This window comes from Carettochelys insculpta, chromosome 1 (assembly GCF_033958435.1).
Source record: "Carettochelys insculpta isolate YL-2023 chromosome 1, ASM3395843v1, whole genome shotgun sequence".
Taxonomy (NCBI): domain Eukaryota; kingdom Metazoa; phylum Chordata; order Testudines; family Carettochelyidae; genus Carettochelys; species Carettochelys insculpta.
Window position 1 is genome coordinate 315,570,824 of NC_134137.1, and position 26,373 is coordinate 315,597,196.

Consider the following 26,373-nt stretch of genomic DNA (forward strand, 5'->3'; position numbering starts at 1 on the left):
CACAGTTTAACGATAAATTGCCAATCCCATCTCTCTCTCTCTCTCTCTCTCTCTCATTTTTAGAAAACCTAGACTTTACAGAGTACTTTTCTAGGATGACCATGTATCTGCCTAAAGAAACCAGTGAAGAATTTTAAGATTGCTTGTTATGGGATTTATCTATACTCAGAAGACACCTCCACTAATCATCCTCTCAACTCACCATCTTCATTGGGGCTGGACTGTGACTGGACAGCAGTGAGTGAGAAAAGAACAAAGCACAAACAAGGCTTCCCCACGGCTCCTTTCTCCTTAAGTTCTCCACTTACCCATTAATTGGGTCAGGGAAATGGACCCACCTGAATGGTGGGATACACAATACACCTCTCTTCTCCTACCAAATAAGCTAGCCTGGGTGTTTCAAAAGTCTCTTACTATACTGTTCGCTGTGCCTCCCTCCCTTCCGTTGGTTGTAGATTTGGATCTGTGCCATTTATGACACTGTTGGTCTAACCAGTCACCTGTTTCTAGGGATCAGAAAGGAGTTTTTCACCTTCCCCATGGCCTCCTGGAGGCACAGATGGCTTGGAAACAGAAGAATCCCAACATTCAGGGAATGCTGGTAAAACCACAGACTTGCTGAAACTTGTAGCTGGTGTCCTATGCACAAAAAGACTACAAGGACAAGCTTCCATAGGTAAACAGGACCCAGGATTTCACTGAAAGAATTTGCTCTTACAGCAAAGGAAAATGACCTGTTGTCTTCATGGGCTGAGGCAGTCCCCAGTACTGTGGCCTCTATCACTGCACTCCTTAAGTTATTGTTTGGTTTGTGGTTAAAGCACTAGGAGAGCACAGGGCAGGCACTGTAGTGTCTCCTCCCCAAGATATAATGAATAGAGTTGTTGACTGCTCACTATTCCATCTCAAGTGAACATCTTGGTCAGTCTACTCATGATTCTGCTTGGCTTGACCACTTAATAACTGATTTATGGATGGTTTATTTAACTTTGACACACACATTCCATATTAACCCTCTGTACATGATCTGTCTGTAAGAAGAGATTGATTGGCGTGATCAGGATCCAGATGCTGTACAAATTTTAGATTCCTTCTGAGTTTGGATTTTTATTCAAACTACAAGATCTGGATGCAAATCTGGATCTTCCATCCTGACCAGGTGGCCCTTTTGTGAGAAAAAGATTTTATTCACAGAATTTCTGCTTTCCCCAGTATCTAACTTCCTCACCTCCTGTAGGCCCCAGCTCACTAATGCGGTCTTGTGAGAAATGGGTTCATTTGCTTGTTTCCTTTTGGTCCTTCGGTAGGCTAGTTGGTGACAGTTCCCAGATTCTTCTTTTGAAGGTCTGAATTGGACTACCTGCAATTGGTGGAGTGGAGCCACAGTGGGGCTCCCGCAGAGCAGGAGGGTCCACACTAGTGGGTCCAGTTGCAGGGTATGGGCCCTACACAATGTTGCCTTTTATGTGTTTATAAAACTCTCTCTGCAAAAAAATACAAAAGCAAAACCAGTATGCTTTGCACAGCTTCTATAATTCAGTGTGTGTCTAGCATTGTGTTATGTCTCAAATTAGAACACAGATGTTTCATTCAAAAGCTTCATTCCCAAATGCATTCGTCTATATTGTTATATTTGCAAAATGTAAACTAATATCTATTGAGGAAACAGAACCAATGTATAGCTTTCTCTTGTATAGGAAAAGGCGCTCAGTGATGTACTGAATTAAGCCTGGTAAAGAAATCAGGCCTATACTTACTGGGCACAAGGACTCTGAACTTTGTAATTTTCCACTGCATATGTTTTAAATATTCTAGTGAGTTCATCCTAGAACTGCTTTGCAGTATCTTCTGCATTATTTACCTTCTCCAAGTGTCCTGTGCAGTAAGTCGTGTTTTGCTTGCAGCTTTGTGATGAGATTACTCCCTTCCAGGAATTCTCTGAATTTCTGCAGAGATGAAAATCAATGGATCATTTTTATCTCTTATGAAAATTTCAGGATTTTTGCAGAATTCCTTTGAAAACAGTTACTATTGGTATCTGGACCACAACACAAGGTTGAAGAAGCAACCAACATACCATAAAGTAGAACTGCTCAGTCTCCTGCTGGTTAGCTCTTCTTTTTGCAATGCTGGGTTTACTCATGTATGTCTCAGAGACGGTTGACTTCACAGACTCCGTAGAACGACTGTGCTGGAAACATTCTGACACATCATAGTCCTCAATGGTGACCATGTCTTGTATTGTCTGCAAAGTAGCTTCTGTTGTTTTCTTAACCTGGTGTGAACAAATGCAGTTTATCAGCTAGGCAAGGAGGACAAATAAATCCTAAAAGCTGCTTAAACTGAAAACTTATTAATGAAGTGAATTCGCTCTTACATGCTCTGTGAACGAACTGTGGTGTACATTAGTCGCATGTGACATGTTCTGCATTGGTGTAGATGTAATAGAATAGAGGGATGCCCTGGTTCCTAGGTCTGTCTCTGTGCGTTAAGTTATTATAAATGACAAAACAAACCAGCAGTCATGTAGCACTTTAAAGACTAATAAAATGATTTATTAGGTGATGAGCCTTCGTGGGAACAACACACTAAGAAGTGGGTCTGTTCCACGAAAGCTCATCACCTAATAAATCATTTCGTTAGTCTTTAAAGTGCTACATGACTGCTAGTTTGTTTTGTTAGAATACAGACTAACAGAGCTATCTCTGTGTTACTATAAGTAAGCATAGGCTAATCTTCTATTGATTGAATAACAACTTCAGAATTTGACCTATGAACAATAAAGTGGAAGAAAAAAGTGGCATTGAAAAAAAACGGGTAAAGAAACCACTACTCTTAAACCTGAACTGTCAACTCCCCAGATACAAATAGGATTGAGCACATCTACCTGCCTGGTACTCCCATGAGAAACTCTGGTGACGTGATAACCTTATGGTGGTAAGGGGTTAGATTTTTTAAAGATCATGTCTATAACCCACAAGTGCAATATGGAGGAAGAGAGGGAAGACGGTACCGTTTACATAGTGATCACAGCTTCTCCTATTAGCGGCAGAATTGCATCATTAGTATGGCCATTCAGAGTGGCCAGAGGACTAGAACCAGAACAAGAACCAATATACTGCTTCCTTATAATGAAGACAAGTGATAAGATCCATTCGGAAGTTAGTGTATACCATCAAGCTCTGCTCTATGGAGAGTTTGATGAAAATGTTTGATGGTTGAGATTAAAAGTGGGCCAGTATGGTGTACTGGTAAGAATCAGCCACTGGTGTTGGCCTGTACATGGTGGATACTTAAGCGCTGCCTGCTGACCTTTCTGCTACCCTGCTGTTGGCTGTTTTAGGAGGAGATTCTTATTTACACTGCTTTAAAATGGGTGGAAGTATAATTTATACACACTTTTAGGCCCCTGTATGCTGCCAGAGTGGTGTGAAGAGCTCCTAGGTGTGTTTTTTTTAATTTGTTTGTTCTTTTTAAAGGAAAGAGCAACTTTCTTTTACTAGGTGAGTCACCATCATGACAGGCATTCAGTACCAACATGTGTAAACAGCTCTAGCTAAGAGCTTGTGCAGCCATAGAACACAGCTGAAATTCCTTCATCCTTCAGAGCTCTCAATCTGGGCACCAATCATTTCTTAAATCCATGCTGAGAGAGGGGAGGGGGAACTAGATAATTAGATCTCTGTAATTCTCCTAGTACAACTTAGAATCTCAGCAACTGCCTCCAAAATTAACAAATTCTGTTTTGTAGGAGACAATAAATGTAATAGTTTTAATCTATTGTTTTATACAGAGAGAGGGAGAGAGAGACTGATTAAAACGTGAAAATCCAAAATGTTTGGAATATGAATACATTTAGCATCCGTTGTCTTATGTAAAACAACAGGACCAAACAGACAGCTGGAGTGGGAGGCTCTTTGACGTGACTTGCCAGTGACCTCAGCTACGAGGTACCGAAAAAGGGGATATTTACAGTGTTAGTTTTGACAAAGACTCACTGGCTCACTTGCATGTATACTGCCAAAAGCTGAAGCTTGCTTAAATATGTTAGTTTCAGTAAAGGTGGACTGAACAGTTACAAGGAAAGTGTAGTAGTTTCAACAGATGATACTGATTTAAAACAACCACAATCACTTTTACATGTGAGTAACTTGAACTATATTTGGTTTAAAAATAAATGCATTGGCTGTGATACGTGTTTCCTTTAAAAAAAATGAATGTGTTACACATACGGGTCAAATAAACAGATGAATTAGCTTCTAAGTATCTTTTTTTAAAGTTAGATATATCCACATAAATAATATTTTCCAATTAATCCTAAAAGTATAGGAATTGATGGATATAAGTTAAAACACACACAATGAATTCTCACTGAAAGCAATACACAAACTCAAATGTGCACATTTTAAAATAACTTATAACTGATTCTGATGCATTACCAACTTAGTTTCAAGCTTCTCCTAAAAGAGCAATGGATGTTTGTACCCCACAACTGAGGTGTCTTTGATCCGATCCATTTCTACAGATGACTCAGTGATCAGTGGGCCAATCTTCCCCGGTACACCCTCGATGCAACTCCTTGGTCTCACAGTGAATCGCAGAATCATAGAACACTAGGACTGGAAGGGACCTCGAGAGATCATTGAGTCCAGCCCCCTGCCCCAATGGCAGGACCCAGTATTGTCTAAACCATCCCTGATAGACATCTATCTAACCTGTTCTTAAATATCTCCAGCGATGGAGATTCCACAACCTCCCTTGGCAATTTATTCCACGGTTTGACCACCCTGACAGTTAGGAACTTTTTCCTAATGTCCAACCTAAACCTCCCTTGCTGCAGTTTAAGCTCATTGCCTCTTGTTCTATCCTCAGAGGCCAAAAAGAACAAGTTTTCTCCCCCCTCCTCATGACACCCTTTTAGACACCTGAAAACCACTATCATGTCTCCCCTCAATCTTCTCTTTTCCAAACTAAACAAGCCCAGTTCTTTCAGCCTTTCTTCATAGGTCACATTCTCTAGACCTTTAATCATTCTTGTCGCCCTTTTCTGGACCCTCTCTAATTTCTCCACATCTTTCTTGAACAAATCCAGTGCTTTAGACCACTTGGCTACACTACCTACAGTGATACATTTGAGATGTAGTAAGGCATAATTTCACTGTTGGGGTACAGTTTTTAAACTCTTAGATTCTTATTTGATAGCATATATTATAATTGTGCTTACAGATTTAAGCCATATTAGTTTAAACCAGTGATTCTCAACCTGTCTACCAGTACGGCATGAATCTAATATTACTTATTTGGTCCTGACAGTCTCCCTGAGTTTCTCTAGCTCCACGGTGGCTCCAGTGTCTGGGAGGAGGGGAGCAGTGTTGGGTGATCCCAGCCATAGGCTCATTTCCAAGAAAAGGAACAGTCTCTGCTTGGGCTGGGCCCACAGGCAAGGTGTCACGCAGTAGGGCAGCCTCAGAGCAGAGCCACATGGGGCTGTTTGGGGAGGCTTAGCCTCCCCCAGTCTACAGTACATGCATTCCATGATGGAAATCCTCTCATTCCCAAAATGCTGTTTATCACGCTTTACAAGCAAGACATATCTCACCTCTTCATTTTCAATCTTGAGTGTGGCCAGTCGTGACTGAAGCTGCTGATACCTGAGCATAAGCTCTGCTTGTACTGGTGGCTGGGCACTGACCTGACAAACCTGATGAAAATCAGAAGTGGCCATTAGTTTCAGAGAAAAATTCAATTCACTGTGCTGGCTTCCATCCCTACCCTTAAAACCAGAGGAACTGCAGTTGAAACTAGTAAAAATGTAGTACAATAATTGACCTGGAAAATACAAATTTAAATTTAAAGTGTATGTACTATAAGATGTAGAAAAAGTCACAATATTCTATGAAAACAGATAGCAAGCCTGATGTTTCTCTGCACAATGACTTTTAGCTGCTCCAGGGCTACATAAACAGTGGACACTCAAGATTTCCCATGCAGAAGCAAATTCCCAGGTGGTTTAGCACTCTGTGTGGCCATCAGACCCTAATGTGGAATAGGGGCACGATGGTAGACCACTTTAATTTTGGCAGTCTCCAGATATCATACTTCAAGCACATTGCAGAATGGCTCTGAGGCCCTTCTAAATTGCAACAGGAAACCTCACTGGATGCTGGAGATATAAAGCCATTAATTGCTTCTGTTCCTGTGCTAGGTACATTGTGGAAGGGAAGAGACTCTAAGCCAGTGACATTGCAGATTAATACCAAACACAACAACAAAGGATTGTTCGTGCTTCAGAATTATTTTGAGCAGCTCTGAATAGCATGTTTCCAGATCTGCCAAAGGTTTTGTTTGCTGATTCATTTGTGTCCACATAAATAATACTGGTGCTCACTTCACTTTAACTACATTATTTGTAGAAGTGGATAAAATCCATACACTGCAGAAAATAATCAGAATTCACACTAGGACAGTTTTTCCTTCATGCAGGGACAGAAATTATTGGTTTTGATTTAGCCTATTTGTCTCTAAGAAGTTACTAATTACTGACCTCATCACCCATATGAGACTGGAACTCAAATTTCATTGGTGGACAAAAGGCAGTGGGAAACATCTCCATGAATCTCTGCTTATCACTTCGTGGCTCCAAGCTATCAACAGCATTCTCAATTATATCTAGGCCCTCATGTCTAGAAGTTTCAAGGTTATACTCAGCAGAGAGATACGTTCTCAGGGCTCTGTTCAGACTTGCATGGTATCCAAGATCAGAACACTAATAATGCAACAAAAGAGAAAAGAAAAATAAAAAACAGAAACAAATGCCAATAACCATGACCTAGATAAACTGTGCATAACAATAACAAGCACGTATACCATCAGTGGTTTTTCCCATCTTCAAAGTGCTCTCTTTACAAAGTAATTAAACCTCACAACTGTTATGTCAAGATGGTAAGTAAATATTTCCATTTGATAGATGGAAAAATGGAAGCAGAGGCCAGAGGTGTCTATACAGATATATGTAGGTATGTTTCTGGATATACATGTGTAATTTCACCAGAAGCACAGAAAATGAGTTTGCATACACTAATAGGTATTTCAATATAATATCTGTGCATGTATGTAAAGCTCTTCTGTTATAAACCTATTCTTATACAACTTCTCCAACTCAACATAGTAGAGTAGAATCAGTAGAATAACCAGAATTAAAACTAGAGTTCCTGTTTGTCAGTCCTATTCTTAGATTAACACCCAAAACATCTCCTCCCATTGAGTTTATTTTTTAAATCTGAATTAAATCCCCCTCCAAAAAAAGAGTAAAAATGTATGCCCCTAAAACATCCTTGATTTGCATTTTCCACAGGGAAGCACTATAGCCTAAGGGGAGGCTGGCCCAGTCAGGGACGACACATGGCTAGGGCAGCTGAAGGACATGCTGCTTCAGTGCATCCCCCAGTCAACTTCAGTACCCCTGTGGGAGTCCAGATGAAGTTTAAAGCTACCCTCTCTCTGCAAAAATCTTAGGTAGAACAGTATGTACAGGAGGGAAAAGAAGAATTTGCATTCCACCTTCTGTCAGCAGAGTGAATCACGCCCATTGCATATTCACCCATGCATGTCTTTCTCTTAGCTATTATAGCCTTTTAGGCTGTGTCTACACTGAGCCCTAGTGTCGACAGGGTGATGCAAACAAGCCGTCTTGAAAATGTAATATGGTGGCACATTTGCATACTCACATGAGTAATGTGCATATTCACGAGGCTAATTTGCACAGAATCAAACAGTGTAGATGTGGTTCTGCCAGCAAAAAACCCCTTTGTTGGCTTACTTGCCTCCAACTGTCAGCAGTAGGGCTCAGTGTAGACACAGTCTTAGGGAAAGAAGTACAGTAGTGACTTGCTTTGAGCGAGGGTTGTGTTCCCACGCACCTTCGTGTAATTGGAATTTTGTGTAAGTTGGGAGCAGCCTTTTCCCCAGCGGAATGCGTGTTCTGCAGCTGGGGAAGCAGCAGGAGCCCCATGGATCTCCTTTTGAAAGGTATCTCCTGGGGCTGGGGGGGGGCAGCTGGGGAGGGTTAAGCCTGGCCGTGGGTTGGGGTCGTGGGAGGAGGCAGGGAGGGTTAAGCCTAGGGTGTGTTAGGGCTGCAGGCGGGGCGGGAGGGTAGAGCTGAGCCACATGCGGGGAGGGGTGGTTGAACCGGGCCGAGGGCAGGGGTTGAGCTAGAGCCATGTGTGGGGGTGGTGAGCTGGGCTGTGGGGGCTTTGAACTGGGGCTTGTGGCGGGGGTTGAACTGGAGATGCACATGGGGGTGGTGAGCCAGAGCCATGCGGGGGGTGGGGGGGGCAGTGTTTGAGCTAGAGCCAGGCACGGTGGTGGTGAGCTGGAGCTGTGCTAGGGTGGTGAGCTGGGCCATGGGGGGTTTGATCCAGGGCCGGGGTGGGCAGGGGTGTTGACCTGGAGCTGCATGTGAGGAATTGTGAGCCGGAGCCAGAGCTGGGCATGGAGGTGGGGGGTGAGCCGGAGCGGTGCGTGGGTGCTGAACGGGGCTGGCTGGGGGGTTGAACTGGAGCCGAATGCAGGGTTGGGGGGAACAAGATTTTGAGTTGCGCTTAACTTGTTTTAATGAGAGTTAAGTGCAACTTGAACATTTTGAAGGTTCACTGTGTCATACTTTGATCCTTCTGTTTTATCTATACTAACAATTTCCAAACTATTTTCCAGAGCTGAATGTAAAAATTCCCTTTTATGGAAACAAATCTGTCACACCTTCCCACATGTTTAGGAACCTAATCATTAGTCCTAAGAGATCAAATTCTACTCCGAAATCTATGACAAGAAAGTGTTGTTTCATTCACATTATTGTGCACAAAACTGCTCTGATCAACAACAGCTTTCAGCATTAGAGGTTACTCAAGGTCATTTACTGCTGGTGGATAATGGCCAACCAAAACACAGTACATGAACCATTTTAAGTCTACAAAAAAAGGATCTCAATCTTAGTGAAGCATGTCCAATTATACAAATTTTCAGCATGGAGAGGAAAGATTGTTACATTTATTGAAACCAAAGTCCCTAACTTTTTAAATTAACAACATCCATATTTTAAAATTTTCCAGACTAAAAAAAACTAAGGCTGACAGAATTTATTTATTAAACAAAGAATTACCTCTCTCTGTTTTTTCCTGTGTACTGAGTTAAATAAGCTCTTTAATTTAACTCACTACCTTGAAAGAAAAGGCAGACAAAAAATGATGTAAGAGAGATCAGCCAGTTGTTCTGATTTTATGAATATTAATTCCAGCAAAAACTCATAGGAGGCTAAGCAGAGGAAAAAGAAATAACATGGCAGCAGCGGATTTTACTATAGTAGCCAGTTAGTTACTTGTTTTAAAGAGAATTAGAATCTGAGTACAGGAAAATAGCAACTTCAGATTTGTATTAAACACCATAACTTACTGATTTATAGAGGAAATCACAATTACAAGCACCTGGAATTTTGACATAACTTCTTCACCAGAGAACCAGAAAACGAAATTGTAGCCTTCATCCCCTGATAATCCTAAGGATGCCAAGGTTCATTCCTCCCTACCCTCAGCAACCATCATCAACAACAAAAATGAAAACCAAAACCATCGTTTGTTTAGGTAAACAGGGTTGCATGGGACTATCTTCAAAACTTATCAGTATAGTGGCTTAATCGGCCTGAAGGGTTTCTCCACTGAAGCAGGATACGCTGTTCAGCATTTCATAGCACTCTTACTAGCAAGCAAGAAAAGTGAAAATGAGACCAGAATTTGAACCACAAAGACTTCTGCACAGTAGATTTGTACACAAAGTGTAATGTTTGAATTTGGATTTGTGGCTTAATCTCAAAATTAATATGAAAATAAAAATAAAATTTGCCTGAATGACAATTTGCATTTACTTTGTTTAACAAGAAAATCCACACACACACTCTCCCTCTCTGTCCCCCTCAAAAAGTGGCTACCTCTTAGCCCTGGGTTAAAATCTACATGTATATTTTCAAACAATGCACATATCCAAAATATAATTTGTTGTGGATGGATAAGAGTTTTTTGTAGATGGGATTCTTTCTCTGCAAAAGCTTCCATCAGGCAGCTTCCCAAAGACTACTCAGAAAGGAGAGGATGACAGGTTTAATGTATCATCAGGGTGGACTTCTAACCATAGCTGAAAAACAGGGGTGGCTACTTTGGCCAGTTTGGAAAGGACAAGAGTCATCATTTTTGAGCCTTTCTCCATTTCTAGAACTAAGCTGTAAGGTTCTGGCACTTTTTGACAAACTGCTCTCACTACCAGGAGTGGCATTGTTTAAATCTCCCCCAAAAACACATTTGCTCAAGATTTTCACTCTAGTCTGCACAGCCAAGATATCTGGAAAGTCTGAATAAGCAATCAAAACATTTTGACACTTATCCAGATGGAACCCAACCCTGAACCCAATTGAAAGTAGAAGACCTTGTAACTAAACAGATCCACAGTTAACTAATGGATAGCCATTGAAGCTAAACAAGCTCTCCCCTAGCATGTATTGATGAACTGGGCCAAAGACTTCAGGAGCAAACAGCATTTGCATGGACACAACTGCTTTGACTAGGTGATTGGTAGACACACTTGCTTTCCAAAGGGAACAAGTCTGGCTGATTTGACCGAAAGTTCATTTTTGATTTGGATGCAGGTGTAATAAAATGTTATGCTTATAATATGAATAAAGGGCAGCAGAACTATTTTTAATAAGCACTAACTGAGAGGGCATCACTTTAACTTGAACTTCACTTGCTAAATGGAAGATTTTTAAATGGTCAGTGATGGAGAACAACTGCAGGTATGGTTTTCATTGTGCAGCCTGTAGTTTCCTCCTCCCTTTCCCCTGGGCTATCACTGCTCTTATGCGCTATCCCTCCACCTGGGGCATTCCCTGCAGCTGCTGGAGTTGGGGCCTCCCTTGCCCAAGATTGCTCCATCCTGTGCCTTAGTTTAATGTGGGGGGTCTGCAAAACCCATCACAGAAATTTATGAATTAAAGATGGTGAGTTGTGTACAGTTTAGCTTTATTTCAAATTTGGTTTATAAATGATAGAGAAAGCCCATGACATGTTTACAGGAGATATCAACTTCGCTGAAGGTTTGGTCAGAAGCGGTAACTGAAATGGTGAGCCTTCCTGTAAACTCCAATTCATCCCAAACATTACATCAGAACTTAATTAGAAGATCTCCAAAACAGAATGTTTGGTTAATAGTTATTCCAGGACTACAGACAGATTTACTATTGATGCTGTTTTGTTTTGATTACTGTTTCACCGGCATTTACTTTTAGGTTAAAGGGTGTTTGAAGTGTCTCAAAAAGGACTCATGCCTTCCTATTACAATTGGACAAATGTAATCTGAAAGACATGGCAATCTTCAAATAACTGAATGCTGATATGCACCATATGGACAGATGTGAGTACAAACACTCAGATTAGCAGGATGTGTACTGAATTGCTGCTCAGAGATCTCTAGTCTTATGAAACTTCCCCACAAAACAAATGAAGCTTGCTCAGTCTAGCTGAAAAAACACTACTTTCCAGCTTTTCCACAAGATATAAGTCAAATGTACACTCTCTTCTGCATATGAATTAGATCTACAGAAGGGAAATAATCTATTTAAGAGATATCCAAATTTCTCTGAATAAAAAGAAAACAGAAACAATTGTACATATGAAATAATGTTTGAGTTACCACTTCTTTTACCAAGGTTGGCCTCAAAGCTTACAAAGTGCTACCTAAAACAAAGGTTTAAGACTCAAGGCACATTTTTATCTGGCTTTTCCCTTCTCATTAACTGCACAGCAGCATTTAAAGAAAGAAGCACGAAGCTTTGTTAATTAAATGAATTAAGTGAAAAGTTCAAACTGAGTTCAGGATTTAGCTGAAGAGTTACAGTTCAGGATCCTCCATGTGAATTTGCCAAAATCAGACTGCCTTGTGATTCAGGATGCTTTAAACACTGTGAACTGTTACTTGAAAAATTTAACCCCATTCATTCTGTTGCAATATTTCCAAAAGAATAATTTATTTTGTAGCTCTTTTACGTCCACAAATATATATATATACACACACACAATAAACACACCCTATAATGCATTCATTAAAATAGGGCCAACCTGACCGAGAACCTCTTTTATGTTAATTTATTTGCATAATTCGATAATTTACTACAATCAGTTTGCAAAATGGTTCCTTGCATACCTGCACATAGCTAAGTCATCACTGTAAGATATATTTATCTAACGGCATGGGATACCACTCAGCTTTATGTATCCAAGACTCTACAGCCCCAACACAACTGCTTTCTCTATTACTCTGGTTCTTTTGCACAACTTAGGCTGTGTAGCCAGCTCCGTCTTCATCCCAATCCCTCCTCTATGATGGGAGGACTGATTTCTTAATGTGTACATGTAAGGTAGACATGGGACAAAGGGCAGATGGTGACAAGTTAGAGAAGACGGAGACTGAAGAATCAACCACAACATCGAATTTCCTCACTTTTAAACATTTAAATCAGGGTTGTAACATTTCATTAATAGTTTTACAGCATGAGATTCCTTTGGTTCACCACATGTCAGCAGTGGGAATGTTTCATCTTGTGGTTATGAACCCAAAAGCCTTTTGAGAAAACTTTTCCACTTAAAAGCCCTGATTCTTTTCTTTTAAAAGTAAACACTTAATCTATATTGATTACTTATGTAGACTATATACTGATTAGATATGAATGTCTGAAAGGTATTTCATTTAAATGACGGCAGACTTAGATGAGCATGACTCTGAATTAATTTCTAGTTACACATATTTATACCTGAGTCCTGTAAATCTATGGTGTAGAGAAAGGGTACTCAGCCCCAGTAAACCCCATGGGGGGGAGGGGCAGGGCAGCTGAAGGTGTGGGGGAAAAGGGTTGCCAACTCTCCCAGACTGGATGCCATTTACTGAAGTGACAACCTGAAGCAGGGCTGGGTGGGAGGCATGGGCCAGAAGAGCAGCAGGCTGCCCTGCAGCTGGATGGAGAGACGCAGCAATTTTAAAGGGAAAGTGCTGCTTCTCTCCAGCGGCCTGCTGCATGGCTGCCCCTGGCTCAGTCCTCCAGTCTGCAAGGGCTGCTCACTTCCACCTGGTGAGTGGGGGCTGGGTGTTGAGCCCCGGGGGGATGGCTGGAGAATGGGGTGATGGGCGGCGCTGAGTTGTGGGGGCGGGCAGGGAATGGAAGAGGCCAGGGGATAGGATGGGCAGCCGGAGCCCATAGGCATCATGCAGATGCATAGGGCACAATAAAATTTGGGGCAATTTGGTGATCCAAATCTCATGGTGCCCTACATGGCTGCATGTTTTGCCTATGGGTAGGGATGGCCCTGGTGGACAACAATTTTTGATGGGCACGACTCCAAGAATTTGATAAGTGGTCAAAGGGTGCGCTCTTCCATAATATTAATGGAAGAGCTGCAGGGAATGGTGGCTGGGTGTAGAAGAGTGCTTGAAGTGAAGGTTTGGGATGTAGGACAGGGTGTGGGATCTAGGAGGCAGTCTGGGTGAAGGAGGGGGTAGTAACTTGGGGTAGGGAATTGGGATGCAGGGGTGTGGGTTATGACCTAGAGCAGGAGTGGGTTGTGACCTGAGGCAGAGAAGTGCGGTGCAGGTTCAGGGAGGAGGTATGGGTGTGGTGGGGACAGTTGGTTTGAGTTATGCAGGGTAAGATGGCAGCAACGGGGGGGAGCAGACAGAGAGGCTGGGGTGCCAGAGGCAGGCTCTGGCTGGGAGATGCTTACCTGGGTGACTCCCCACCAGCAGGTTCCCTGCCTCCATGCCCTGTCAGGTTGCTCAGAGCAGTGGAATGAGGGAACATGTGCCTTGGGGAATAGCTACAAGCCTGAGGGAAAGGAGGAGGAGTACTTTGAGCATGGCCTGTTATTCAAATAGGCAACTCTCATTGGCCAGAAAAGAGAGCTACAAGATTTTGCTGGGGAGCAGGGCCAGCACTTGAAGCCTCAGTCTCCCCTCCTTCAAGGATCGCAGCTGTTCACAGACAAACATGGCCCCACAATCAGGTCTTCGGAGCATTGTGAGTGGGTGGGGCAGGTGGAGAGCCTGACTGAGGCTCCCACTACACCGGCAAGCTGAATCCAGCCGCTTTGCAGGCTGGATCTGGCCTCTGGACCATATTTTTCCCAGGCCTTGTGTAGAGAGTGTGCAAAAAATCAAGCCCTTAATTTACATTCTTTAAGGAATGGCCATATTTAAATCAGAGTTGCTTGTTTAAAATTGTTATTGCATATGTTAGCCCACTGTCTGAAAATCTCATCCATTATAAACAGGTATCTTTTTCATGCAAATGCCACCAAATCCTGTTGAATTTAAGTTTTGGATTTATTTTACAAAAAAGTCTTTATGATTGTGCCAATTGCTTTTCGAATGTGAACTCCAAGTATTAGACAATACAATGTCATCTTTGTAAATCTGTAGACAAACGGCTTCAGTGCTTCTGCAATCTCTTTCCTCTGGGTCAATGAAAACTATTGGTCTGGTCAGTTTTCAGTCCAACTACTGAAAAAATTGCAGAATTTGTGTACTTCAGTGAAACTGACAGAATCAGGTCAATTTTCCAATCTGTATCTTGAACATATTCTTTCCAAATTGGAAACAGGCACTGGAGCTATTCTTGGGGTCAGGAGGAGAATCAAAAACTGAGGCCAGAGAAGGGGATAATTAACAGAGATATCATTTCACCCTTACAGAAAAGGTTTTGAAGTGGTAGTGATGGAAAAACTGAGAAAATATTCTCCTTCCCTCCAGCAGACAGATAGCGTTTGGATCTGTAACTTTCTCAGACACCGAGTAAGAGACTACAGGTTGAACCTCTCTAATCTGGAACTCTCTCATCTGGCAACATCCGTAATCCGGCATGATTTTAGCTAGCGGGACAACCACTTATCATGGATGTGACCAAGTTTTCCGTGGTCCCATAAAGTTTGTTTATAGCTACCAGTCCTGGCTCTGTGTTCTGTGCTGTTATTTAGCTGTAATTTACACCTAAATGTCATCTAAGAGCCCAGTAAGCAGTGGGAGTGTTGGTTATGTGCTAGACAATATTGGCCTCCTGTCATCTGGCAAATTCTCTTGTCCAGCACTAGTCAGGTCCCAGGGGTGCCAGAAGGGAGAGGTTCAACCTGTACAAAATTGGAGTCCCCAAGCAGGGTTCACAGACAGCAATCTAAGAGTCTAGGAGAGCTTGTTTTCTTACTTAAAAGTACTGTCCCTCTACAGAAAAGTTTAGTCCCGTGGCTTAATTTTCTGGTTTTTAGGAGTGAAGTAAAATTTCAGTGCATGCATGTAAGTGGATGCATGAATGTGGGTAGGAAGAGGACAGAACACAAAAGGACCGAAAAGACAAACATGAAAAAGGAAGTTGATTCACAATGTTAAAATTCAACACAAAACTACACAGCGATTCTAATCTATGAAATTGCAGAGGGTATTTTTCACTAGATGAGTAGGAGTCATATAAATTCTGCAAGCTTGCAATAAACCCATGCTTCAAAACACGGAGCCTCGTGAGCTTGCCCTATCCTACAGGGCATCCTGACACCAAAACATGACATTTGTGAATATAAATGCAATTTACGGTGTAGTTCTCTGAAAAGAGATTATAAATATGGTAATGGAATATTGCTTGTCTCAAAGTTTTCTCTATTTCACACACTACACTGATCTTTTTTTTCTTAAATACCAGACCTACAACCTCATTCTGGGCTCAAGAGTCAAGCTGGGTTCCTTCCATCTCCTAGATACAGGTTCTGCAGGCCAAATTTTTATGTCAAAGACACCTGTGTAACCCCACTGCCTTTAATGGCTTTGCACAGATGTACCTCACTGAAACACATTAGACATTTGTGTTAATGATGCACAAGGTAGAATTGTTTTGATGTACTCCACTATAGCTGTATTGACTATGCATTACTTACAGGTCTAAAAACTCAGTAAATTTTTTTTTCCTATTAAAATTAAAGTACATGTAAGGAACAGCTTTTGTGTGCATTTAAGGTGCCATTTAATAATGTCTCTTTATAGAAGTCAGAGCTTAAAATTTTTATCTTGCAGCATTAAAATTCTTCATTCTTTTTCCAGAAACATATCTATGTTTATGTTTAGAAACCACTTCTATGTTTAGTGATATTGTTGCCCTGTTTTCTCCAGCCACCTTATGAAAAATATTTTGACCACTACATTTTAAAGATATGAATTCAGTTTCCTACAGGCATCTGTTTTTGTAAAACATAAAATTAAAAGGAACATATACCAGTTATACTATTAAATACTATAGTGATCAATATCAGTAACAAATGTACTAAACATTTTCTACTTTCTCTTAGAAACTAAAAAGCAGAATAAAAATACTACATATTACTCCTAAGCAGAATATATGTATAAACATCGTTACTTACATCAATTAAATCTGAAAGGTCATGAATATAATACTTGAAAACAGAAGCGTTGGTTGCTTCAAGGGTTAGCAGGTACTCATTTCGGGCTTTAATAGATTTGAGCTTGTTTTCAGAGTATTTTGCTTGACGCTGAGAAAGAAATTGTGTATCAATATTGAGAGAAAGTCTGAATACCTCAATGTTAACAAGCATCAAAAAAGGTGAGTGCACATGAATTGTTACTATCAACTATGAAGAGCTTTCAGTTTTTGCTATGCATTTACGAGAAACACAATTTCAAAACCTCATCAATAGATAAGAAAATTTATGAACAAGCCATGTTATAAAGAAATTACTGGGAATAAAAACACTGTCAGAACTGTAAATTCTTTATAAAATGCTGGTAAATTATAACATTAAAATAGCTAACTAGTTTATCACAGATTATATTAATCTCATTATATGCCACATATTTTCCTTAATGGACACTCTCTCTAAGACCATGCTACAGAAACGTATAAATCTAAGCTACAGCTTCAGAGGAATCTCAGAACTGCTCTGAATTTACATCAAATTTAGCAGGATAACAAGCTTTTAATGAAACCCTATTTACTTTTTCCTTCATTTTCTCAATCTTCTTCACAGAACTCCGCCTCTGGTGTCTCTCCTCTAGTCGAATATGAAAGACAGGGTCTCCTGACCTCCCAATCTGTTTTTCTTCTTGCTTCTCCGCCTCCTTCAGTTTGCTTTCCGCACTGATGCTCTCTGCATGATACATATGGTATGTTTTCATGACCTGAGGAAGAGATAACCAAAAGAGAGTTAGGAGACAAGGGATATCAAAAGGCTTCTCATTAAAAATTAAATATAATAAAATAAAAAAAATCTCAGGGCCCCTCAACAAAAACACTATCTTGTCAAGTTCTCAATAAACGTTTTTGCCAGCATAGGTTCTACATTGTATTTTTCCTTTCAGCGCCATTTAATTCAATCTCTAGAGTTAACAACAGGTGTGCAAGCCTAGCCCACATGATTTACTTCCAATGTCGACTGTCCATGAATTGCTGTTTCTCTGTTTGCTATTCATACTGTGCTTTGCATCTTCAAAACATTGTTCTAACCACTTGGGATACAGAGAAAGGTGATGGAAAATTAGTCATAACTTAATCAGGTCTGTCTTTCCCCCTCACCTCTGTCGTGGCCATCTTTTGATAAAAACTAGTAACACCCACCTCAGAACAAATGGAGGACACGCTATTCCTATCCCACTCCATTGCTGGAAAAGGTCAGCTAGTGGAAAGGGTCTTTCCCAAGCATTAGGGATGGTAAAGGAATGCCACGCTACAGATGTATTAGGGAAAAAGGCCCTTTTCCCCCCTGCTGCCCCCAGTCACAGGTGACTTGTGGTAGCACTCAGGAGGTGCACTGCTCCCCTGTGCCCAAAATTCTAAGTGCTGAAGAGAATGCCCTCTCACTGCACCTTTGTGTGGCCCTCCCTGCACCCCTTCCCCTCCAGGCACCAGATGCCTACATCCAAAGTGGAAATGGCGGGTGTCCATTTTTCGGTTTCTATATTGTTTTTGGGGAAGTAACAAATGATAGAGGAATCCTCATGTTGACAATCTCCTCTATACTTCCTGCAATGACGCAGCTGGATGTCCCCTTTGGGGAGGGCCATGAAGACCATCTTCTCCTTGGATGAGTCAGTCAGCAAGAAGTAAACTGGCTGTTTCTGCCTTAGTATGCGGGATGTGCTGAAGAAATAAGACTGCCTTGGGGAGTCATCCTGAAAAAAAAATCCCTTGGAAGAGAAGCAGCTTCTGTAGCTGAATAATCAGCAAGGCCTAAGAAGCTTCCCCTGGCTGGCAGAGATTGAGGATGACTCTCAGCTGAAAAGGATTGATGGTGAATTAGTTTCATCTGAGAGCCGAAACATGACTTAGCACTGATTCTCAGATGCCGCCTGTATGCTATTTCAGGTGAATGCAAAGCAGAAGTATTTTTAAAGTTTTCTGCAAAAAAAAAAAAAAAAAAGCTTTTGGAGAACCCTAATTGTGCCTAATATATGTATGCACTAAATTATTTAGCACTTAAGCTATTGATAAAACTAAGATATTATCTATATTGAAAATAAAATGGTACACTGTTCATGTCCTTCCTTAATGAACAATGAAAAATTGGTGCAGCATTTCAAAATGAACGAGGGGCCCTGTGGCACCTTACAGACTAACAGAAATGTATGAGCATCAGCTTGCATGGGCAAAGACCCACTTCGTCTTTGCCCACGAAAGCTTATGCTCATACATTTCTGTTAGTCTATAAGGTGCCACAGGACCCCCTGTTGCTTTTGCAGATCCAGACTAACACGCTTACCCCTCTGATACATTTCAAAATGAGTTGCTTTTTAAACACATTTGCAAACGTAGGATTAAAGTTTCTATGCCAAATTATCTAATACAAAGAATGTATATTATTATTATTATTATATTACAATACGATATACTCAGAACAGCATTGTGTGGTGCTATGCACTATACATCTGCATAGCAAGGGACACTTCTTGCCCCAAAGGACCTACAATCTAATTGACATGACAGGCAGATTTGGAAGAGAAAGCAAAAGCACAGCATGGCAGTGGTCTCACTGGGAATTCAATGTAGACATATTGAGTCCTAGTCTGACAGTGCTTAAATTAACTCAACATTAGGTTTTACCCATTACACTCACATTCAGCATTCTTACTAAAAGGCACTTCTAAAAGCAAGAAATAATCTATGCCTTGGGATTCATATTACATATATAAGTACACACACACACACACACACACACACACACACACACACAATGAAAACTGAAAACACAAGTGATCATAATTTTTAAAGAATTTTGTTTTGTAAAATAGACAGAGAAACCCATCTCATCCCCGCAAGTGATGAGATTCCATTAAAGATGACATGAAAGGGACATTAGATATGGGTTATGGCTTTTGGGTTTTGCTTCTTTTTGAGATACTTTTTATACAGAAGGCCGGCATGATTTTTTTCAGCAAAAGCTTGCCAGTCCCAGAATAAGAATGATGTTCTTTTAGGTCCAAGACAAAGCCCTAAGCCACCATCTGAGCCAAGCAGACAGTCATTTAGGTTTTCTATCTCAGTTCTTCTGCCAGTAAAAAGGGCATAATGATATGTAACATTCTATAACTGTAGCCCTTAAGTCACTTGACAAAAGTGACTATGCCCAGGACCACTGATGGGGGGGTGGGGGAGGGGCAGTTGCCCCCAGGCCCAGCATTTCAAAGGGTCCCGAAACTTCAGCTGCTGCCGCTGCAGAGGTAACAGTAGTGGAAAGCCACAGAGAGCGCTGTTCTGCTGTTCTGCGTGAAGTTCTCGGGAAGCTGGTGGGTAGGGCCAGGACTGACTGCCATAAGCCCCACCCCTTCTGCCCTTGGCTCCGCCACTTCCAGGGGCAGGGCCCCATCCCACCCTGCCTCCAGGCCCACAGTGGCTGTCGGTCCCATTGACTACACCTGAGAAATGTTGTTGCACAAACTAGGCACTCAGATGTGAAGCAATTTTGCAGCAAATTTTTCATTACAAAGGCAGCAAGCAGGTGTTTACTCAAAAGGAAAGGGAACAGAGGGATAATTGGGCCCAAACATTTTCAGTCCACAAGTATGCAAGACAACAGGAAGTTTGCATGTGAAGTTACAGTTTACTCCTCAATTTTCTATCATGTTTTGTGGGACATTCTCTCTCTCTGCACTTGAGGATCTAAAATGACGTCAAATAATAGAAGAGATTGGTAGAAATCTGCCTTGCCCAAGTCTTCTGCTTAACTAAAAGCTTCTGGAACTGACTCAAAATTCTTATTTCTAAATTAAGAAAACAGACTACAGGTTGAACCTCTCTCATCCTCTCACATCTGAAACTCCCTCCTCCAGCAACATCCATAATCCAGCATGACTATAGTTAGCCAGACGACCACTTGTCATGGGTGTGGCCAAGTTTCCCATGGTAGCATAAAGTTTGCTTACAGCCACCAGTCGTGGCTCTGAGTGTTCTGTGCTGTTTAGCTCTAACTTACCCCAAACATCTTCCAAGAGCCCAGGAAGCAGTGGAAATGTTGGCAATACTGCTAAACAACATTGATCTCCCTGCTAGACAATATTGACTCCTTTTGGCAAATTCTCTCATTCAGCACCATTCAGGTCCCAATACACCAGACCAGACACTCAACCAGTAGTTTCATTTTTGCTAGTTTGTTTCACTTTCTGGTTCTCATGCAGAAGTGCAATGTTGCAATACTTATTTTGCAAATGCTTTATTTGAATACAAAAATGAAAATACCAATGTTTATTTTTTTAAATTATGAAAATGCTAGTAATATGAAAATGTAAAAGTGCCCTACGTTTTGCAACTAAACGACCAGTGTCTTTTTAAATGACATATAAGTTTGTAGTACAGCCAACCAGCAATTTTGAAGTTGTCCATCACAATTTATATTTCTATTTGAATCATTAAGTTACCCTACAATTTATTTTATCATTTTGTTTATTTAGTAAAAGTCCTCCATAGATCTAAGCAAACGTCTTCACTTCTAAATATTTTTAAATAAATGGTGATTTTAAAAATATATGGATGTCTTATTCTTTTTGTGCAAATCTAAAATATAAATGGAAAATTCAAAGTCAATGCAAAGAGATCAATAAGATTTATAATTCATTTCCTTCCTAATGGCATTCTAAAATTAAAAACAGAATTAAAAACAATCACTAACACACATCCATTTTGCTCATCAATACCTAGATAATTCAGTGGCAATTTTTAGGGTCCAATTTACTTACAGAAGTCAATGGGAGATTTTCTTGTACAAAACATTCTGAACTGGGTCCTCCATCTATTCTTTGGAACAAATATCCTGATGAAATGTACAATGCTCCTCTAAATTGTCTGACAAACTGTTGAATTGATAGGCCATACTGTCAGGGCATCCATCACTACAGTGACTTTAATTAGTCCCCAAAGTGGTTATTGATCTGCTATCAAGTGTTCATTGAAGAGGAAGAACAAGGTCATAACTTCACAGATGCTGGGGTGTCTTCATGACAGATAGGGTATGCTCCTGCTCTGTATTTGATACGCATTTTTAAATGCAATATTAATCTTCCTGTAAAAGGAGTTTAATTCTGTCAGTTTAGCAGGCATTATAGGTGCATTACTCTAGACTGACTCTTTTAAAATAAGAATTTCTGACACAAAACAAAGTGAGCCTAAAAGTCGCTGGAAGGGGGCTATACTACACTAAATTACATGAATTATATCTGTAAAAAGGAACAGGCTGCATCTTACCCTTGATTTGAATGTGGAAGCCTCCAGTGTCATTGGTAAGAGGTCAGTATGCAGACTGAGGGCAGCCTATGGTACTCACATCATGGTGAAGGGGATATTACAGAGAAATTACTTAATGTTTTTAGTTAAACACACAAATTAATTACGCAGATCAATCAATAAGACAGTAATTTGTGCTATGTAAGACAACTAGGCTTTGTGGGGAGATGGAGGGCAGGTTTATTGTGAAAAGGCTGTTTTTTCATTGTGTCTTTGCTATCATGTTTGGTCCCAGTGCCCTGTATTTTTATAGCTGTGGATTGAGACCTTGCTCAAAAACTTAAACTTTTCTTGCAAACTTCCCACTTCAACTATCAGAGCTGCCCAGAGTACCATGATCTAACACTAGAAAGTTAACATATATTAGTACTATCTGTTGAGAGAAAGAACAAATCCATTTATTTATATAAATATTTATCTATTTATAATAAAACTGCATAATTAATAGTCTTGTTTCAGGTTTATAACGAAAAATGCAATTCATCTGCATCAATGTTTGGGGGAACTTGATAGGGCCAGTTGTGAAAGGGAGGCAGTCCCAGTAGCAATGGAGAGAGACACTTGCTTAGAGGATGACAGGTAGCTTCTCCCCTCTGGCAACTTCTGCCACCCATTTAGTCAGTTGGGGGGTGAGGGGTGCTAATTGGCCAACATTCCCCAGATCTCAGGATTTATTCCAGCATAGGAGCAATGTGGAATCTCTTTCCGATCCATTCCAGGAGAAAGGTTTACTCACCTGCTTCCAGCAGCAGCTGCAACAGCAGTCCTCAAGATGCAGAGGAAGACTGGTAAGAATTCTCGGTTGTCCTTCCCCAGGGTCAGAGGCATGCAGAGGCATGGGGCTCTGCCTTTTATAGGAAGCATTCCACTATGACTCCTTCTACTTTTCCTCCTGAACTAGGAGGAGGTCAGGACACAAATGGAGGACACAAACCTATGTATCTCCGGGATTGTGTCCAGGACTGACCCCAGATCAAATGGTACCTCAAGCGAGGAGCGTCTTTTACACCCTCCTCCATTTGTTAAACTTTTGAATACCTTACCTTTTAATGCATTAGCAACCCATTTCACCACTTTGATTTACCATTTGCAGGTATGATTCATCCCTGTTGCATAAGGCCATATATTTGCATACTAGGATCTATAAGTACTGTATGTATTTGGTTTTTTTTCCATGGCAGGTGCAGGCAACAGAACACTAGAAATCAAGGGTTACAGGACATATGCCTTCACCCAAGAAAACATGGCAGGGAACAGTGAAACATACGTAACTCCATGGGCAAGCAATATTTGATTTGTGAGCGTCTTATATTGCACTGGCGCCACAAAAGGGCTGCCAGAACAACAGCAGAGAGATCTCAGATGGGCTTCCTGCTGAAGCTGTTTGCATCCAGAAGAGGCATGAAGTGGGATCAGCTCATACCACTTTTGTGCTCACTGACACCAAAGGTCATTGACAGCACACCAAGCCCCAGTGGGCAAGACAAGAAAGTAGGTCAGTAAAGGGGTCATCATGATATTACTGGAGAAAGGGCTACAGCATGGGGGCATCCATTACAACCAGCCAGAAGTTTTCAGGGATGATGGTATACAGCTACGGTGTGTACAGACATGCACTGGGAAAGTGGTGCAATACCAGGTGGTGTGGCTGACTGAGGAGTGACCAGGCTTGTCACTGGGACGCTTGTGGCTGGTTTCCAGTGCAGTCAAGAGAATAAAACAGTTTCTAGAGGTGAAAGACCTGGGGACAGTGGGGTAGGGCTTTGGGATAATGCTATAGAATGAGACCTTGTAGCCTTTGTGGGATAAGGTCCTCCTCTGCTGCACCCTTGCTCCCCCTTGTACGGGTGGCGAAGGATGCTAGGACTCAGAAAGAGCTGAGTCCTGTGGGCGGAGGGTGCAGAGGGCCCAGCCTGCCTTATCAGTTCTGTGGTAACATGAGCTCTTATTTTACTGAAGTAAATTAAAATACACAGATCATTTGTCTGGAAACAATATGCATCTGTATGCACTAATCACTGCACAAACATTTCACTCAATGGAGTAGAGGGCTCCTTGTACAGAAGAAACCACATGAAGGAGCTTATGGGCGAGGAAAACTGAAGTTTCCCTCCTAGGATTTTCAACAGTTCTTTGGGTTTCCACTGGAAGTTAGGAACATCAGTTCCTGCTGTTTATCATCTCAATCCTGTTTGACATTATAACACTAATTATGTCGCAAAGAGGGGGTGACTAAGAAAACAGCAGGAATAGATGAAATCTTAAGCAACAAATACCCTATTTTCTTAGATAAGTGCATAGTAACGGAAGTAGGCAAAGAGAAACAGAGGAAGTATAAATCAGCAAAATGGTTTCTAAAGATTGTTTTCCATAAAAGATCAGTAGGTTTTTTAGTATTCCAGAGAGTGCCTGAATTTTGGAGATACTTCATCTCATTTACACATATTCAGTTCTAAGCTTTGTCACGTTGAACACAAAGCAACATACCTTTGTAGTCTCTTTCAAAGCACAGAACTTTAGGTTTCATTATAAGCTCATACTTCCAAATTCTTAAAATACCCATGAGCAAGAAGAGCTATTTTTCAACATTATAATCACTTTCTGTACTCAATTCAAGGGGACAAATACCTTGGGAGTCTTTTGTGATCCCTCACCCATTTCTCCTCTTGGATAGTGGTTAGGAACCTTTCTGAGAAGTGTCAAAATGTGACCTTTTGACCTCTGTGTACGGTCCCAGTGGCGGTGATACTTTTTAAAGTAATTAATAGTCCTACTGCAGCGATAAATAAGTTAAGATGTGGAACTTTACTGTTTCTGCCTTTAAATCTTCACCCAGACTGCCCTGCAGCTGTACGTGGGGGATGGAGACGGGGAACACAAGACATCCTTGACCCCATCTGTCTGTGGGGGAGTGGGAGGGAGGTGAATGCAAGACACACCTACCCCTCAGACTCAGGGGGGTGCAGACCAGGAGTGTGGGGACAGCACAGGCCCAGAGCCCAGGTGCGGTTGCTGAGCCATCCTCCACCAGGATCCCTCTTGGGCTAGCTCCCACTCCACCACCCCCACATCTTCTCTTACTTTCTTACTCTTTGCCAACTGGACTGAGTCAGCAAACAGTAAGGAGTTGTCCACTGTTAAAGTACAGGTTGAAACTTTCTCGTCCAGCAACAGCCCTTGTCTGGCAGGACAATGAATGTTGCTGAAACAGAGACCTCCAGGCCAGAGCAAAGCCCTGCTGATGGCAGGGAGTCCCACTACCAACCAGCTCTGGACAGCCACAGGGCAGGGAGCCAGGTCGGGCAGCCCCAGTACTGGGAGCCCAAATGGTGTTGGGGTGGGGACCGCAGTCCCAGCTGGGAGCCCCACAGTGGGGAAACAGTGAGGAGTCTGACTGTGGCACAGAGCCCTGCAGCCATTGGAACTCTGGCTGGGCCATGGAGCCCCATCCCTGCCCCCACTAAAGACCTCAGACATGTCATGAAGCTCCCCACCAGCAGCCCTCACAGACTCCAGGGGTGAGAGGTGCCCCGCTGGCAGCCCCACAGCAAGGAGCCCTGTGGCAGCCCCACAGCCATGCCCCGAGAATATCCCCCCACTGTGCTAGCAAGCCCCACAGCTGCAGACTCAGAGCCCCCTCTGCCGTGCCCACATCCCCCACAGGACTCCTCCCCCACTTACCAAGCTTTCTGCTCCACGTGGATGGAGCAGGAAGTGAGAGGGGGCAGTGGCACAGAGTCAGGAAGCAGATCTTCCCCATTCCCTCTCTGCTCCACTGCTGCATGGTGGGAGGAGGCCTGGGGCTGAGTTCCCGCCGCATGCCACTGAAAAGCAGCTGGTGTGCGAATCATGGCACATGTGCCAGGGGTTGCTGTCCCCTGTCTTAGTTTCTTCTTTCTAAATCTAGAGTAATATCTATTGACTTTATGGAACTAATGCAAAGTCCATTGAAAGATTCTCATTGGCCAAAGGAGCCTTAAGATTAGGCCCTCTAAGAGCCAACATAAATGGCACAAATGACTTCCCATGGCACAGTGGTCTGGCTTCAGTGGGACTATTTGATGCTTACAATAAAATACGACAGTCACCCGTTTCGTAACTGGTGGTCTCCGAGATGTTTTGCTCATGTCCATTCAACATTAGTGCAAGTTCACTTCGCTGCACAGTGCCCTTATCTAGGATGCCCTACAACTCTGGGAGCAGCCCCTCGAACTTGTCCTTAGTTTGCCACACATTATAGTCGTAATGGCTAAGGAGGGCTTGGTGGTTCCCCACCCTGTGCTGTAAGCTGGATGAGGAATAAACCTTATGCTCAAATAATTCCAGGCATTTGGAGGCTTTATTTTTGGGCACTGCTCCAGGCTGCTGGGTTCCACAGCCATGGAGTTAGGGGCAGAGTGGATATAGAGGTAATCATGACCGCTAGTTGGAACAAAGTGCTTCAGCTCATCCCTCTCAGAGATGGAAGCAAGGGAGGAGGGTGTCTGCCACAAGGCTGTGATGATCTTCAGCTGCCTCTT

At 42.0% G+C, this 26,373-nt stretch overlaps 1 protein-coding gene across 2 annotated transcripts in view; it reads right to left on the reverse strand.

Annotated features, from left to right (window-relative positions):
- SRGAP1 (SLIT-ROBO Rho GTPase activating protein 1) overlaps positions 1 to 26,373 on the reverse strand; it is a 247,142-nt gene that overhangs the window by 61,812 nt on the left and 158,957 nt on the right. For both annotated transcript variants that reach the window (XR_012648118.1, XM_075013725.1), the window contains exons 5-10: positions 17,080 to 17,262; positions 16,488 to 16,616; positions 6,545 to 6,766; positions 5,600 to 5,701; positions 2,078 to 2,275; positions 1,862 to 1,946 (exon numbers count right to left, since the gene is read on the reverse strand). Coding sequence is in view for 1 of the 2 variants with exons in the window: in XM_075013725.1 (XP_074869826.1) it covers positions 1,862 to 1,946; positions 2,078 to 2,275; positions 5,600 to 5,701; positions 6,545 to 6,766; positions 16,488 to 16,616; positions 17,080 to 17,262 (919 nt within the window). In the remaining variant the exon portion in view is untranslated. The remainder of the gene's footprint in view (positions 1 to 1,861; positions 1,947 to 2,077; positions 2,276 to 5,599; positions 5,702 to 6,544; positions 6,767 to 16,487; positions 16,617 to 17,079; positions 17,263 to 26,373) is intronic.